We start from the raw sequence: 19,450 nt of genomic DNA on the forward strand, positions 1-19,450 counted from the left end.
TATATCATATTTAGGCCCTCCGCAGGCAAATTGAGTGTGAATTTATAAGACGCTTGGCTTGGTACAGTTGTGCTGACACTTTAGAAAATCTGACTGGATACAATACCATTTTAAAGAAATCAAAAATGCCCTTCTTGAATGGATATCCTTTTTTAGACTGGCAGTGCTCCCGGTTTGAACTGTTGCTCAGGAATCATCTGACTTGCCAAATAAATCCAGATAAGATCTGCTCAAAATGTTCAATATCAGCCTTGGCAGCAAAAAGTGCTGCACTAAAACGATGACCAGAGACTATATTTCGTTCTAATGAAAATGTCAAAAAAGGAAACATACTATTCAGGGGCAAAGAACATTGTGGACACATGATTCTTGGAATTTGATTTATGTTTAAGGTTAAGTGTTCCTGACCTTTCATGAAATTTCATAAGGCTAGTCATACATTCAAGATTATGGATATTGTGCTTAATCCAAAAAAGATCATTGTGCAATAAAAGGATCAAATAATAAAGACAATCCAAAATGTTTTTGACATGAAAGTCTCTATATGTATATATGTCCTTATTAATATTTTTAATTGCTTAATATATCAGAAAAAAAAAAAAAAACTCTATTTTTATAGAAAAATATTCTGCTCTCAAACAAAATGTGTCAAGAAAAGCAGTGTGTTCCAGTGCTTTCCACTCGGCTTGTTTTGCCCCACTTTCACAGTATTTAGCTTCCCATATAGCTCATAACCTGATAAAAGAGGCGTACTGATGAGGATGGATTACTGTGAGAGGTATTTTGGCATACATATGCGAAAGACATCCATATTTCTAATAAAAAAAAAAAATTAAAAAAAATACACATAATATTAATTGCTCTCATGCCAATCTTTGCAAAACCTGCACCGTCACGCATGCTTATTCATCATTAATACCAACGCAGATGTTAAGAGTTCACATACTGTCTATAAATAAATTTACCATGTTCTGAGAACACCATGTATTGAAGGCATGCTGGATTTTCGAAAAGATTCTTATAAAAGATATATATTGAAAGAAAAGGGAAAATCTAATACGGTCCAGTATGAATATCCAAGGTCTTACAATTTTATGATTCATCTTTGAACTGCATTATGACACAGAAGGAATTACATGATTTGATTGGGTTCTTTCTTTGGTTTCTTTGAGATATTAACAATACACTAACAATGTTTTAGTGTTTTCTCAATGTTTTCTAATTCAAATGAGCCAATCGTGATCCAGTTTGAGCTGATTGAGCTGTTTTGTCGCAACATCATTTCAGTCAGAGTAAAACGGGCTCAAATGAATCCATACAACATGATGAAATATTGACTAAATTTGCCAGGACATATCATCAAAAGACAAAAACAATAACACTGTCGCTTTGGATATTCATATCTGTGACTTGTTGTTTTTTTTCTGTGCCTGTTACTGACTGTTGGTGTTTATCTGGCGTTCTACAGAACAACCAGCTGGAGTTTCTTGAGGATGACATGTTCATTGATCTTCTGAATCTGAGCCATTTATTTCTGCATGGAAATCGGTTGTGGAGCCTCCACCAGAACACTTTCCGTGGCCTGGGGGCCCTCGATCGCTTGCTGCTCCATCAAAACCGGCTCCAGTGGGTTCACAAACAGGCTTTCCACGACCTTCGCCGCCTGACGACGCTCTACCTGTTTAACAACTCCTTACCTGAACTTCCCGCCGAAAGCTTGTCTCAGCTGCCAGCGCTGGAATACCTGCGGCTCAACGACAACCCTTGGGAGTGCGACTGCAAGGCCGTGCCACTCTGGGATTGGCTGCGGCGTTTCCGTGGCTCCACCTCCTCGTTAATATGTGCGGCTCCACCGGAGCTGGCGGGAAAGGATCTGAAACGGTTGACCAAAGAAGAGCTGCCCTCCTGTACAGGCTCGGAGTCGCTCCACCAGAGCAAATCCAGCCAGGGGGACGTGGGGGTGTCGCTGAAGAAAGACCATCATCATCGATCGCGGAATCATCATCATCATCATCCTCACCTGCCACATCAGGATCAATACTACCCCACCTCCCCATCGCCGCTTCCTCGACCGCCCAAGTTGGGACGCAACAGGAACTGCACGAGGCATCGAAGCCGCAAGGGCAATGCTCAGAACGAGGTGTATAACCTAAAGGAGTTAGCCAATAAGGAATCGGACGACAAATATGACCCGTCAAAACCGAGACGAAAGAACAAATGCATCCCACGGACTTCGGTGGGTCCCCCTAGTGGTGTGCAAAGAGCGAACAGCAGGGCGGCGTCCGTCTTGGCACCTTGTTTCATCATCCCTCTTTGCTTATTGGTGTGTCTCACTGCCCTTATTTTCCGCTGAGCCTTGTGGAAGCGTCTACTAATGGTTTTTACCGAACAAACTCAGCCCTCTGTCTACTCTGGCTCCTACACTTCAGTGTGCGAATGTGTGTGTGTGTGTGCGTTTGTGTGTACATGTGAGCCCCTTTCGAGGGACAGAGGACTTGTGCGAAGTTGCAGGCCTGGAATTAAACCCGAGATTGGAAGAAACTCTGGGATTTGTGGGCGAGAGATGGGACACTAAATGGACTACTCCTCGATCATCACCATTTCCTGTTGCTCCAGGGCATATTCAATAACAAAAAAAAAAACCCAACTGCATTTGTTAACTACATTCAGTTGTACATCACACCTCTGCAGAATAATTAGCAGCTCATTGTGGTCAAGCTCATTGCCATTAAAACCTCCGTATCCCTGTCCTGACCTTCGACCTGCACACAGGCTGCGGCCCAGCGGGGGGGAAGAGTGTGAACGAAATACATAAACCAAGCATTTACACAAATATACACAGGGGCTAACCCGTTAGCATCTCAGCGGTTTCTGTGGGAGGGTTGTTGTTAACACCTTTAGCACCTGACAACATAAAAATGAAAGCCAAGCACACAAGAGAGTGATTGGGTTAGTTCTGAGATTATTTTTTTTTTAACATATAAAAAAATATAATTGCAGTTGCAATATTCACACATTAAAGCTGGTTCACACAGCCCCAACAAATGCTAACAGGGTTGATCCAACAAAACCAAAAGTTGCTGTTTGCTGTCGCAGTGTGAATTAGAGCTCAAATTATACTGTTCTAAAGCTGCTATGCTGGCGATGTCAGTAAAGAGAAAGTGGAGTTGATGAAGGATTATGGGATGGTTTTGGGTTTGTGCATGTTGTTATTCATTGATTGTGCCCTTAAGATAGTATTTTGCATATAAACCGGAAGGCAAAAGTTATTAAGATATGAAAAGGTCAAGTGGAGCTCATACAAAAAGCATCATGCATTATCTGTTGCTCAGCTGCAATAATGTGCTAACCTAGAAGGGAAACAACACCAACACTACATTAATATCTGCTCATGGCACAGTTTGGTAAAATGAAACAGCAAATTTCACAAAGGGAGAAATATAGCTGTTCAGTCACAGATGTCAAGTCTAACCTGGAAGGGTAATTTGCCATAGGTTCCCTCAGGAAGTTTTTAGCGATTATTGATTTAAACCACTATGGAGAAAGAAAGAAACATCTCAAACAGTTATTCTTGACTTTATAAATAGCACTAATGAAGTAAAGTTCAAACACTGTGCATCTGTATATATTATACGTTTTTTATACTACACATCTGTCATTATTATTAAAAAATAATATATACACACACACACACACACACACACACACACACGGAGAGTATATACCGTATATATGCAGTTTGTATGCGGTAACTGTAGTTTAGTTGATTACAGTTTACAGAAATGAAATGTTATAGTTTCACATTAAATCTAACAGACAGAATTTATTATACCAAACTGGGGTTTGGGGCCCAGGGGGCCACAACTGTGTGCAATCAAAGTTCTGAGAAGAAAATTCAGAGAAAAAGTAAAGTAAATAAATAAATAAGATTATTAATAAATAAATATGCTATAATGTATATGAATTTTAAGAATTAACAGAAAATAAATGCATACAGGTTTTAAATGACATGAGGAGGACTAAACTTTATTAAAGTACCAAACCATTACGTTAAAAGACTTTTACAATCTTTTACAATAATTTACATAATCACAACCACATCATGGATTGTTTTATCAATACGTTGTAAATAAGTTGATAAACAAGGACTGCAACAACAGGTATCTCAAGTGTGTGATTGCGCAATAGGTCAAACAACCTCTGTAGGCCTTATGTAGCCACTTCTTAGCAGTTTTAAATGTATATAAAAATTTATAGAACAAAATGTGAACAATAATGTTATCAACAGGCCTAATTTTTTCCAATAAATCAGAAACTACTTTCTAAAAACCCATTAGAAACTCCAGAGGGAACCCACTGCCCAAAAATGCCAATTCTCGTCCAGGTTTTTTGGAGTACAAAGTGAAAAGGAACATATAGAAAGTCAACAAGTTCTGAGGTAATAATCCTTGCAAGCCATAGAAAAACTTGTCTGTCACTCACAAACTCTGACCCCTGCTGCTGTTGAGCCATCAAATACATGTCTGTATTGGGATCCTAAAGCTGAGAGTTATATTGTCAATGGAAAAAGTCACAGAGCCCCCTTCTGGACAGGTGGGGTAATAGCACTCCCCCCACCTCTACCTTGTCCCTCCTCAAAGACTCTCTACCTTTATACAAAAGTGAACTGAGAATATTATGACATGTCCAGTGTGAACATTTATTTGTTTGAGAATATATGTCACTTATTGACAAAAGACTATGTGTATGACATTGTGGAGGAAAGGAGGAAGTTATTTTGTATTCATGTACCTTTTCTTTGTACATTGTCGTCAAACTGCAATTTTGAACATACAAGTGCACCATACTAACACCTTCCTCGTATTCCTCGGTCCGTCCTTCATCTTTCTTCCTCCCTTTTTCATAACTCAAACTTTCTGTCTGTTATGAAATACCACCAGACTCAAAAGCTGTTTCTAAAGAACATTAAAGAGAAATGTGGTCTCACGCTGATGGTATTTGGATGCCTCTGTTTGGATTCTGCTTGAAAACAGAATAAAGTAGAAATCAGATGCTGTTTAACCGGGGGAATGATCACACAAGACAGAGTTTTTCATTTTGTAGAGTTACTGCAGAAACATTTCATAATAATTCACAATATATCTCTGGGCTGATTTAAATTCTGATTATAAAAGGCAGACGAGATATAGCGCTTTCTCAATTGCACATATTTTACCTATTCACACACTCACACACACACACACACACAGTGGGAATAATTGAACGGATATATATTTCAAGCATAATTTCTTCAGGGACTTGCAGGACATCTCCTTTCAATAGACAGTCATATTTTATTGAACCCTGAGGGGGAATTCTGTCAACCAGACAGATAGTAAAGCTTGTTCAAACTGTTGCTATATGTACATTATGAGAGTAGTTAATCTGAAATGGAAAACTGAGTGTGGAGGAACATGAGTTTATGCTAATATCTGCTATAGCTCTCCCTGTGGTTTGGGCCAAAGCTAAAACACTTCAACTGTGTTCGTTTTCTCACACAAGAAACAGACAGCTCAATTTGGTTGTCAATTCACCTTTTAGTGCTTAATCCTGTTCTGTTCACACATACTGCAGTAATTTGCAGGAGTAGCAATTATTTGCTAATGATCTACTTGAATGTGTATCAGAGTTGTGTCTTTTATGTATGTGCGGTGCAAGAAATCAAATCTCAAATCCAAATGCGGATCAAATCTTGGAAATAAGCTGCTTACCAAAATATAGCAACCTGCCTACTTTAATACCGCCATAAACTCGATAGCTTCATGAGGCGAGCCCGAACAACAAGCCCAAAGATGCTTAATAAGTGTTGCTTATAATAAGTGGACATGGCAACCCTTCGAGTGTGTGCTCTGCAAAGCAGCCTTCCAAACATAAACAAAACATGATGGCTTTGTTAACAGTGGTTTAGTTAAAATCACCGAACATAACGAGTCACTGTAATATTACTTTGATTAAAAATAGTGAATATCAAATGTGCAAGATGCCATAACGTTGCTATGGTTATCATGCTGTCAATCATCACAGTTTCAAGGGTGGGTTCTGATCTGCACCCACATTAAACTATAATTTAGGTGACTCACCCCGTATTTAAACGCAGTTTTCACTCCTATAACAGTGTGTACGTGGTCGATGTAATACAAAGTAGAACAAAATGACACTGTTTCAGGACAAACAAAATGGTTGACACGGAAGGTCGGGGAGATTGTTAATGGAACCTGTGAGGAAAAATTGCCTTCTTTTCACCCTTGGCACCTGATGAAAAGTGGTCTGAGAGTTGGGATAAAATCAAGTTTTGTTTTGTCATTCACAAAGAGAAGAATTTTATGCAAGACTGCAGTACAGACAGGCTCTGAACTACATGAAATATCAGGAATCTGAATCTCTTTCCAAAGCAACTGACCTTCTCTCTCTGTTATGCTTATTCCCATGTTAAATATTGGTGAAACTTACTATAGTGTTGATGAGAAAGAGAGAGACATGACTGAAAGTCGGCAAACAGTATGATACTGACTGGAAAAAGCAGTCCATCTGTGTAACATTTCTGCAGTATATACACTATGCACAGTTAGCAAATTGTATGTATGCTTGGAATATCTGGATGACCTTCTGCATTTTCCAGACTATGCAATACACAGTGAGAGCACACTGTGAAAATACAGTGTCCCACAATGTAATGCACCCAAATCTATCTTCAGATTGGCACATAAACTCCAATCTCCTTTTGTAAACAATTACTTGATTTTTGAGAATTTTTTACACCAAATTTAATTAAAAAGCCAAAATAACTGTTTTTATTTCTAACTTAACACTGTGAATGAATTAAAGATGCAACATATAAAGTCGCTCAACAACAATGAAACATTTCAATGTTTCATACTGATTCACATGCTATTAAAAATAAAAAAATAAAAAGTAAACAAAAATATAGCCTATATACTGTGCAGTATATAGGCTAATGTATATGGCCTACTGTCTACTATTTTTTAAAACTAGTTTGTAAAACAGTAGACATTATTCCACGATAAATGAACTGTAGAACACATTGCTGTCATGTGACTCCAATAAAAGATATACAATAAATACAATTTTATAAACGATTAAAATAATTAACTGTAAAATTAAAATAAAATACTAGTATACATTTATTTGATCAAAAATAATATTGATAATATTGTGACATATTATTACAATCAAAATAACTGTATTCTATTTATAATAGAAATTATAATATATTTTAAAATGTGATTTATTTCTTGGTTAAGCTGAAATTTTAGCAGCCATAACTCCGGTTTTTAGTGTTGCATGATCCTTCAGAAATCAAATATGCTGATTTGGTGCTTTTGATGAAAAACAAAAATGGTAATTTCTTAAAAAACAAAAACCTTACTGACCTTAAACTTTTGAACAGCAGTGTAGATACTGCAAAAAATGTATGATAAAAGTATGATAGTATGCTATTCCATATATAGCCATAGCCTGGGCGACTTCATTTCTAATTTCAAATTCTAATATGAAATTCTTTACATATAGAGAATTTATTTAATAATTAAATTATTCATTTCATTCACATCCCAAGTTGAACCAACCGTTGCTTGCCATTCCTGAAAACAAAACTAGAAACTGCAGTCAAATCAAGAGTTGATTTCCTAAAGCATAAACCCTATGTTTCTGTTATCAAAACATAGCTTTGTTTGTTTGAGCATCACAACCAGCCTCACAACAGCAACAATGAATCAACCAATGGCATGAATTTGGGGGTGAGACTATATAATTGACTAACCAATAGCAGGAGGGGTTCATGAAACTTTGATAACAGCCATTATATGGCAGGTCCATTAAGTGAAGCTAGTGGTGTGGAAACACACACTTCACTTCAACTTTAGTCTTCACAAAAAAACACTTAGCCTCTGTAGATTAGCATTCCTTATTCGCTATATACTCCAGCTTCTCGTTGGGGCAGCACAATGTGTGTTTAATTAAATACAAGCATATTAAACACAAGCATATTAAAACGCAAGAGGACAATGAGGTGAAGGAGTGCCCCTCATGGAGTCCTGGAGCATAAGGGGGGATGACACTTCAAAAAATGAGTCTGAGCAGGAAAGGAGGCAGGTGGGGACGAAAAAAAGAGGTATGTGAAGAGAAATGAAAGGGCTCTTTTGTTTCTTCTGTCTACCTACTGAATCCCTCTTGCCCTTCGTCCCCCCTCCTCCGTCAGTCCCTGCCTCCCAGATCAATCATAAATCTAATGTCGCCTGTTCTCCTAAAGCTCTTACTTTCTATAATCCTTTTATCCTGGTTATTTACTAATTCAATAGCTTCCTTCTGAGTCCAAGGACACCTGGCAGCATGACGAGGCCTGACGAGAGGAAAAGAGAGAAACTGAGAAATTGAAAAAAAAGGAGGTGATGGTATGGGTGAGATAGCAGCACCTCCCACAGGTAGGGGATGGCAGTGCATGGCCAAAGGCAAAGTATGATGCAGCAAAATAAATTACATCTTTAACTTTTCACACAATGTTGCCTTAGAAGAATATCATTCATCTGGGATCAAATGCATTGGATGGCTAATGGCTCGTTCTTTGCAGGAATTGAACCCGAAAGCATCTGTTTCCAACCCTAAGGTACAGTACTATACACTATCATCACAATAATGCAATACTGCAAAACACCAACTGTTTTGAGATGCACCTTCGAGGAAACCTTTGTAATATCTCAAGTGTTTCTTTTCTTCACTCTTAAGTTTCATTAGTTTCCTCTTCACAGTTCTCCTCAAGAGTTTCAGGGGGACAAAAATCAATTGTGTTAAAAAATGTCTAGCATAAAAATCAGCGATTTCAATAAGAACTGAAAATTACTCATCAAATTCTTTCGAGATTAACTTATCCAAGCCAAGGCACAGCAGAAAAAAAGCTTCCAGGAGAAAGGGAAATAAATAAATAAATAAAAATTATTATTATTATTATTATTATTTCCGTACTGCTACAACTACTATTACTACTACTAATAGTAAACAAATAAAATAATTACATGTAAAATGTTAAAACAACACGCAAATTATTTTATTTGACGGACATGATACAAGTTTAGAGGAAAAATGGTAAAGAGAAAAAAAGGGGGGGGGGGATTATTATGATTATGATAATATTATTATTATTATTATTATTATATAACAAGTAAATAAAAAACTGTTAAAATAAAAGGTTAAAATCTATACATTTATCTGTTTCCATATAATACTGTTTTAACAGCACACTAATTATTTTATTGACACACACGATACCAAAAAAAAAAAAAAGTTGGCAAACGAGTGGACTGACTTGCTTTAGTTTTTTTTTTGTTTAGTTTAGAGCTTTGTCCCCTTGGGGCAATTAATTCAGACTTTCGTGGTGCTTCACATATACAACACTTAACACACACATACAAATACTCAAAATACACCAAATTCATAGGAGGGGGAAAAAATAAAATAAAATAAAATAAAATAAATAAACAATCTAAATCAACAAAATGTATTACATAAACATACTGCTTCAGGCACAAAAGTAAATTTGTACCGATTTGTGGAACATCTAATTGACCTTAAACGTCGCCCAAGGGGCATCCACTCAAAATAATAATTCAAAGGTTCTCTTAATCTACGAAAAAGTAACCTCTGAGTGATAAAACTGTCCTATGGGTTTATCTCAGTTAAATGCCATCAGTTTAGTGTCACTTCTCTAATATGTTTCTCTCTAGAAGAGCACAGTTTAGTCCTTTCATGTTTATGAGAGCACAGGCATGCTGAGAACTCTAAAGTGTCATCTAAAAAGCCTCAGTGAGGAGCTCTTACAGAATTCCCAGCACTCCTTTCACTGACATGAGCTCAATGACTCCAGATTTGAACATGTGACTCCAGAAGTTTCAATGTGATCCTCTCTTAGTACTTCTAAATCCACAGTGCTGTCAAGTCAAAGCAACGCTTAACTCAGAGACGCAGAGAAAGAGAGAGAGAGAGAAAGAGAGGAACAAAAGAACAAAGTCAAAACGAGAGCCTAAATCTCAGCTAGAGTCTTTATAAGACAATTGTGGTGAAGAGGAGCTCGATGCAATCACTGATGCAGAGCTTCAGACATGGTTCATCACATACACATCTCCCAGACTGAGAGAATCACTACAACATGGGAACACACCAAAAAGCGGGTACTTCTGGCAATAGTTCTAGGAACTATGAAAACGTTCCTCCGGAGCGAAAGCCCCTAATAATAAGTATTTATCTGCATACATCCTAATTTCAGAAGCACATTTTTATCTCTTACATGCCGAACGTTTCTGTATCTATCCATCCATACATCAATTTCTCTGTCCATAAACATTTGAACTTCAAGACATTTTAACCTGTTTGAAACTTTTTTTGATAGCTGGATTATTGTGGATTTTTGTGATATTTTGATGAGCTGTTTGAACTTGCATTCTGACGGCACCCATTCACTGCAGAGGATCCATTGGTGAGCAAGTGATGTAATGCTAAATTTTCCAGCTCTGTTCTGATGAAGAAACAATCTACGTCTTCCATGGCCTGAAGCGGTGAGCACATTTTCAGCAAATTTTGGTGAACTATTAACATTAATTAACTGCAGTGAACTAACAATAAACAATACTTCTGCAGCATTCTTAATCTTGGTTCATGTTTTTAGAATTTACCGTACAAATACATTTTTAAAATCAAAAGTTGTATCCTTTGACATTAGTTAATGCACTGTTAACTAACATGAAGAATTGTATTTTATTAATCAACTAACATTAACAAACATTGCTTATTTCTTGTCTAGATAATGCATTAACTATAATGCTAACAAATGAGACTGTTGAAAAGTGCTTATTGTAATCTAAAAGTTCTTTCCAATAATACATAAGATGACTATCTGATCTGTATAATGATTTTACAACATTTTCAAAATTTAAGTTTGAAGATCATTGTGTGTAATTTGCAGTGATGGATAGTAACTGATTACATGTAATCTGGATTACGTAATCACATTCCAAAAATTAAGTACTTGTAATTAGATTATATTACATTTTAAACTACCCGTAATCAGATTAAATGTCATGATCTCTAGTTGGAGTGTCCGTGAGCTTTGCTAAAAGGCACCCCACTCCAGACTCTTGCCACTTTACCCAGGACTCCATTTCCCACACTGCAAAAAATGCTTTTCTTACTTAGATTTTTTTGTCTTGTTTTCAGCCAAAATATCTAGAAATTCTAGATTTTCTAGACAAGTAAAAAATTGTCTTGTTTTCAGAAAAAACAAGTCAAAATTAAGTGAGTTTTAGCTTAGAACAAGCAAAATAATCTGCCAATGGGGTAAGAAAAATAATCTTATTTCAAACAGAAGACAAGATTATTTTTTTTACCCCACTGGCAGATTATTTTGCTTGTTTTAAGCAAAAACTCACTTAATTTTGATTTATTTTTTCTAAAAACAAGACAATAATTTTTACTTGTCTAGAAAATCCTTCTATATATAAGAAATTTTAGATATTTTGGTTGGGAACAAGACAAAAAATCTAAGTAAGAAAAGCATTTTTTGCAGTGCATGATCCTTTTCACACTTATCAATTGTATCACCTGTCTCTCATCATTAGTTCACAGCTGTCTCACATTAGAAGGACTTTAAAAGTAGCACACACACTCTCTGTCTTCGCTGGTGATTGAATGTTTAGCCTTCTGTTGTCTCGGTTTCCGTGTTTCTTGGTTTCCCTGTTATCACGTTTTGATCCTGGATTATTTCCTTAGTTTTGATCGCCTGCCCTAACCTTCACTTGTTTATCTGGATTACTCTTTTGCCTTGTCTCTGCTGTTGTTGTTTGCTGATGTGTTGACCCTACCTGTTTCTACTACGCTCTATTAAATAAAGCTTGCACTTGGATCCCCACTCCATCGTCACAACTCCTCCTCCGTTACACTAAAGTTATTATTTTTTTTATTGATTACATCATTACATATTATTTACACAACAGCAATAAATCATTCATAATTGATTGATTCTCCCAAATTTTTCAAATCTTTTCATCTTTAATAATAATGAATTGAATTAATTTCCTTTCTCTTTGTATTTTTATATCAATGTGGTACAAGATTATGCTATTTATGTCAATGTGATAAATGAGTTAGGTCAAAAGTAATCTAAAAGTAATCAAAAAGTAGTCCGATTATACTATGTGTAATGTAATGGATTACGTTACTACAATTTTTGTCATGTAATTTGGAATCAGTAATGAACTACAATTTCTAAGTAATCTACCCAGCACTGGTAATTTGTAACTGGTAATTAACAGCTGGAGAGTGTCTACAGGCAAATTGTCTAATTTTCATGGCCAGTAAAAATATTTATGGTTATTTATAATTGAAAAAGAACAAGAAGCCGCACACTGAATCCAATACAGGCTGAAAAAGTCTAGCCAAACATTTTTATTTTATTTTATAAATTGCATCGTGCAAAAAGTGCAGAGTGCATGTGAGTTAAAAACAAGTGGACAAGAGTAAGCAGACGTTTCAGTGGCTTAACTTCAGGGAAGAAGAAAGAGAGACTGTAACCCAAATGGAAAACAGAAATTGAAAAGTTGAGAATCAAACCCACGTCTGTTCTGTCTAAAAATGAGCACATCTTTTGTGCTCACACTTCATCGCTCCCTGCATCTCACTCAGTTCTTATTCATTTTCACAGACGTTTGTCTGAGACTAAAATAGTTTTGTTTGGACAAACTAATTTTGTACCAACACACGCATAAGAGTTTACAGAAGGGCCCAAATAACAACTGAAAGCCCAGCAAATCATCAAATCGATGTGCTCATTTCAGATACATGATTATCATATCCATTCTCGTTAGTAGGACATTCATATTACTTAAATTAGCAGAAAGGCATAAAAATAATCCTCACAAATCTTTTCACTGGCAACAAAAACAGAAACTCTCCATGGATAACTACTCACGTCACATTTAAGGACGATTGGACCATTGTGTACCATTTTGTCTGAAATTTTGATTATACTGTCTTGCAGTGATTCTTCTGTTGTCTTATGAGGATTATAGGAATTAAATGAAGGAAACTTATTATCATGCATTAATGATGTTTAAATGTTGCTAAATGCTAAGATTTGAATGAACAGTGTGTCAATTTATCCAGATTAATAATCCAAGTTCCCTTCCAGTTCATCAGATACACATTACACTTGCAGACAGTTCATAAACTCACATCTCAATGAGTCAATCTTCAGTCTTAAATGAGTCCAGACATACACAATCACTCATGAGCTTCAGATGTCAGACAACCTGAGCTGTTTTATGCCATTTAAAACACCACTACAGTATTTGCATAAGTCACCAAGCTGGCCACATTCATTTGTTAGCAGAAAGGATGAAGAATGGCCCATATCAGCATCCTCATTACTATTCATATATCACCGGGAGCAGTATTACCATACTGATTAAGGCCCTGCTCAAAGATTCAGAAAAGTTTTCCGTGGCGATATGAATATTAGAATTAGAAGAGTAATCAGCAATATTCCATCTGTTCCGGAGCCTCCTGGAACCTCTCTGTCTGTGTCAGAACCTGCCCAGAGGCTCCGTGGTTAGCAGATTGTTTTGCGCTTTGAATCTAGACCAAGATCTGATTTAGCCCAAAGCAGGCGGCTCAGAGCGCTGCTGATCCACCTACTTTTTAACTGGCAGAAGGACAGAAACTGCCTCGGTTTGATTTAACAGCTGTGTTCTGCTAAGACGACCATAAAATTGAGTTGAGAATTCTGTCATCATTTACTCACCCTCATCTCGTTCCAACTCCATATGACTTAATCTCATCTGTGGAACACAAAAGGAGAATGGTTGTTCTTTTCCACGCAGTTAATATAATACAATGAACAGGGACCGGAACTTTCAGTTTTCAAAAAATGATCTTAAAATTCCAGCGGTACAAGAAGTTACAAAATATATTTTCATGCATGTCTCATTTGACATATTCCTGGCATATTGTCTGTTTATTAGAAGTTATTAAGCACATATTCTGCAGAACCATATTCTACATCCCTTAATCCTACCCAACAGATAAGCTTAATAACTACCTTACTAACTACTAATAAGCAGTAATTAGAAGTTTTTGAGGCAAAAGTCATAGTGAATAGCTAGTTAATAGTACAACCCGAATTCCCGAATTGTTGGGACGTTTTTAAAATATGAATAAAATGAAAACTAAATGAATTTCAAATCATATGAGGCAATATTTTATTCACAATAGCACATACAGTACACTATAAAAACCATTACGCCTATGGGATGTCCCCACTTTTCACAAAAACGAACATGTATGTGTGTGTGTGTGTGTGTGTGTGTGTGTGAGTGGCCACACACTCACACACACACACACACACACACACACACACACACACACAAACTGCATTCACAAGTGTTTGATTTGTTTGATTTTTCAAGGCTTCCTAAAAATGTTTATTTTAAGAAATTTTAACAGATACTAAAATATTCTAAAAATACTAAAATCAGCTGAGGAAATGTACTGTACTGTATAAAATTAAAGCTGCAAAGTATGTATATATATCTGTCAAGAAACTCTAAATCGCACAGGCTGATCTAACTTCTAACTCAATCTGATATAATCACATCATTATTCACATGGCGCAGCTGATCTTTTCATATCAGCAGCTAATGAGCTTGCTGCTCAATATTCAAATACTTGGCTAGTGTTGTTTTAGTAGTTGCAGTACGCTTCAGAAACCCTTCACCTTCCCCAGCTCCACCCGTATAGATATGCTACATGTTATATATGAGGGTTTTTTCATATAATATATGTTATATGTGCAGCTACATGCTCAGAGCAGAATGTCTGTGGATGTACTGGCAGTAGCAAGTGTATATATATATACACTCATCTTACACCCTCGATTCAACTCGTCAGTTCATTAAGACCTGAAGTGGGTCAGAAAAGGTAAGAGATTTGAGAGAAAATACGATGCGTGTCAGATCCGCGTCACGTTCAGCAGCGGCAGCTCTTAAAGAAATAGCAGCTAAAACAACCTAATAACCAGCTGCTGTGATTTCTGTATATTTCTGCTGAGGGGCACAGGTAAATATGACATTTATTAAAATGGGTCTATGTGAAGTTTGTTTTAAGTTCACTTAAATTAGAAGTTATTTTTAAAGTGCAGTAAATGTTAAAATTGAAAGCTCTTAATAATGTAATGTCAAATGGCTATAGTCAATGGTTAAATTTAAAAAGTTGGCTTTGATTCAGACGGTACACTGCAGCATTTCTCAGACCAATAAATAAATAAATAAATAAAAAGCATGCAAGATACAGTCGCATCTTATCCGTATTCCATTACCAACTGTGAGTGACATTCTGTCTCCACACGCATCTTGGAAAAGGAAGCAGAAAAAGAACTGGATGTGCCTGTGAAAAGACTCTAAAAGATAGACAGACGTCTGTGGACGTACATTAAGTATCAGAGCACAAGACTGCAGTTAATTTTACAACTCTGTCTTTTTCCTCCTTCCAAAACACTGAACCGACCAGTTTTTCTAATTCTTTTTTTATCTTCAAACAACACTGTCTTGTATGGTAGGAGGCTACAAACTTTTAGCATTCTTTAAAAAACAGCATTCTTTTTTAAGAAGACGCTTTGAGGAGAATGAAGCCACCCTATTGGATAAGGATCACTGAATAAATGAAATATTTCAAGTATTCAGTTCATGTCTACGTACAATGGAATGTGTGATTAAGACAAGCTCATTAGCCGAAAGTCCAAACCGTTTCTCAAAACCATGGATGAAAGAAGAAAGTATCCTAATTAGCTAAGAACTGCTCACATTAGATCCACTTATGTCATAACAAAGAAGTAAAAAAAAAATGGTGATGCCTTTATAGCAAAATGTAAAAATAATACTTCATGACCTCTTATTTTTCACAACAACATCTTTCTTATTCCTTTGAAGAAAATCTGGCATACAGATAAAAGTCAAAACAACATAATAACCAGTCAAAACATGCAGTCAAGCTTAGTCAACCAGCTAACTTGTTACATTTATAACCTGAAAATGAAACAGGTTATAAAAAATCAATTAGGTGAATTAAGTGCTATATTCGAATCCAACTTCCTTTTTTGTTTTAATAGAAAAAGATATGATATGGTATGATATGTATGAAATTTTCCCCCTAAGGTCCAATTAAAATGCTAGTAAAGGGTTTTACTAATTACTAAATGGTTAATCTAATTTTTATGAACACATTCATATTCGGGAACTGAATTTGTCCTTTATACACTCAACATCTAAAAAACTTTTTCTTTTGGGTAAAAAACTGACTTCAAGTCCTTGATTTTTATATATATAAATATATATATATATATATATATATATATATTCATGGGGAGAAGCGGTTTGTTTTTGATCTTTTTTTTTTCTTTTCCTTTTCCACCACTGTTGTACAGACTTGATTGTTTGACTGTTGTTTTTGTGCTAGCTAAAAAAATTTGCACAATAAAGATTTTAACAACTTTCCCTTGCAGCTTTAAGACACTAAAATAATGAAAGACTCAGCACAGTATGAACAGTGCAAGACATCATTGTGATCATTTCTAATGAAAACAAGTGTGTCTTTATTTCTGAAAACAACAAAAAACGTGTGAGTCTTCATTTCTGAAAACAAAATCTGAGAAGCAGGAGACTTGCGTACAAGTGTGCAATTACATACAGCGTGAGAAATTTCTAAGTGTGAAGGAATGGTGAGATTTCAGCAGTGCCTAATAGGTGTGACATTTTGTGACATCATTTTGTAGTTTCAGGTTGGCATCTCACTCAGGTTTGTGTTTAAGTGAGGTTTAAGAGCTTGTTCTTTGAAGACCTCAGCTAAACTCAGAGCAGGATGCAGATTCTGCTGGCAGGATATATGGTACAGCATGTCTAATTTGAGCCCAAGGCGGCACACCCACAAACCACCCACAGTCCGTTCATGGACCGCCTGATGCTTACTGCTCACAAAAATGCCAAGTGCTAACTGAAAACCATCCGTTTCAATCTGATTGACTGGATTTACACAACTTTTTTGCAAAAGTCAAGTACTTTTGAGGAAGAACTAGTCACTGGATTTTCTGCATTAGTGACTTGAGTTTTGTTTGAGGCATTTAGTAGCAAATGAAACAAGATATTCTCAGGCATAAATGACTATTTTGCTTTCTCATATCTGTATCTGTGTTGTATCTGTAAAATAATCTGTACACTGAAATAAAATGGTGTAGAAGCAATTTTCCACTAGTAAATTTTACAAATGATTACAAAGAAACAGCAAGTAACGCATTGGGCCCTATTTTAACGATCTAAGAGCATGGTCTAAAGCGTAAGGCGCAGGTACCTTTTTTTGTACCTTTTGTGTAATAAGCAGAGTGTACGCACATTGTGGACACACCTATAGGTGCATTTTACTAACGCGCTCTTTAAATAACAAAAAATACTGCGCCATTGACTTTAAACCAGGTTTTAGTTGGTCAATGGCGCAGTCTATTTAATTTGCCTCAAAATAGCATCGTGCCAACAATGCGCCTGAAACACCTCGCTTTCAGATGAGCACACAAATGGGCACAAATGTATTTCCTATTTAAACAATGTAGCGCAGGACGTGAAAATGATAACTGTGTCGAGCTGAAACTAGCAAAAAACACTTGCATTGCGCCAGATGTATAATAGGGACCATTAAATTAAATGTGAAATTTTGAAGTACTTAAAAAAGTATTTTTTTGTCAAATATACTCCAATAAACTTTGTTCTATTTAAAACTTCTTTACAATATACTTACGCATGCATTGTGGTACTCTCGTGAACGCACATGGAAGACTGACATGGAAGAGAAAAAATTGTTGAATAAAGTCGTTATTTTTGTTTTCTTTGCGCACAAAAAGTATTCTCATAGCTTTAAAAATTACGGTTGAACGATTGATGTCACATGGACTAATTTAACAATGTCCTTACTACCTTTCTGGGCCTTGAACATTTCAGTTGCATTGCTGTCTATGCAGGGTCATAAAGCTCTCGGATTTCATCAAAAATATCTTAATTTGTGTTTGAAAGATGAACAAAGGTCTTACAATTTTGGAACGACATGAGGGTGGAGTAATTAATGACAGAATCTTCATTTTTGGGTGAACTATTCCTTTAAATCAAAACTTAATGTAAAAACAGGGGAAATACACTATTAAATATCTACTATTGACCCATACAAAACCTCTTATATAGGCTGATATAGTAGTCATATCACATCATGCAACTTTATGTTCATATATTTCCAAGTACAAATTGGCATAAAAAGCCAGTGGTTGAGCACAGAAACAAACATCTACTCTGATGAGGTGCTTGCTCTGGAAAGCAACAAGAGTTTTGGGATCTGTTATGCACCAAGCTAACTGAGTTACCGGTACCTTTCTTCAGATGTTATTTTATGCATATATGATTTTACAAGCATACGTATTAGCATATAGAGCAGAGAAGATGAACAAACTGGGAGAGTGTGAAAAAGAACAAAAAGTTCCCTCCTCATGAAGGCCCGAGGGCAGAGATGGTTAGCGTGACAGCCTTCCATCTCGTCAGACAGTGTCAAGCGCAAAACCGATCAGTCTCGTCAAATTTAGGTGCAAGAACACATTTGCACAACGCCACTGGAAACTAGAGGGGCGCTTTGTGACGCAGGCACAGCAGGGGTGGTAGACGCGTATGACAGCGCTCTGACATATTCTTGAAGTTCTGGCTTGGAAACTCAAAATAAACTGCCAAATTAAAACTAAATTATAGTTTTTAAATGATAAAAAAACATACAGCTTTCATTACAGTATACACACATATGACAAAAAGTGAAGGAACTGCAGTGTACTAAAATTTCATTCACATTATCATACAAAAAATTTTATTTAGTAAGGAGGCATTAAATTGATCAAAAGTGATCAAAAGTGAAGAAAGTAAATATAATATAACATCTTCAAAAATGTTAAGCAGCACATTGGTTTTCAACTGATAATAATAAGAAATCTTTCTTGAGCAGCAAATCAGCATATTAAAATGATTTATGAAGGATCATGTGACACTGAGGACTGGAGTAATGATGCTAAAGATTCAGCTTTGCCATCACAGGAATAAATTACATTTTTAAAAATATATTCATATAGAAATATCTACTTTACATTGAAATAATACTTCACTGTTTTTACACCATTTTGATCAAATACATATAGCCTTGGTGAATAGTAGAGAATTCTTTCATGTTACCACGATTGAACATAGTGTGTGAGTGTGAGAAATATTGTGATATTCTGATTTTGAAGACAGATTTCTGATGCCAAAATATTTAACACTGCTCTCGATTTGTTGGATCTTCA

General features: G+C 36.1%; 1 protein-coding gene across 2 annotated transcripts in view; it reads left to right on the top strand.

The window, feature by feature from the left end:
• Positions 1-4,982, top strand: part of LOC131548734 (reticulon-4 receptor-like 1) — a 118,957-nt gene extending 113,975 nt beyond the window's left edge. For both annotated transcript variants that reach the window (XM_058790231.1, XM_058790230.1), the window contains one exon: positions 1,469-4,982. In XM_058790231.1, coding sequence (XP_058646214.1) covers positions 1,469-2,353 — 885 coding nt within the window. In that variant the 3' untranslated portion in view covers positions 2,354-4,982. The remainder of the gene's footprint in view (positions 1-1,468) is intronic.
• The last annotated feature ends 14,468 nt before the right edge of the window (positions 4,983-19,450 follow it).

This window comes from Onychostoma macrolepis, chromosome 10 (genome assembly GCF_012432095.1).
Source record: "Onychostoma macrolepis isolate SWU-2019 chromosome 10, ASM1243209v1, whole genome shotgun sequence".
Lineage (NCBI taxonomy): Eukaryota > Metazoa > Chordata > Actinopteri > Cypriniformes > Cyprinidae > Onychostoma > Onychostoma macrolepis.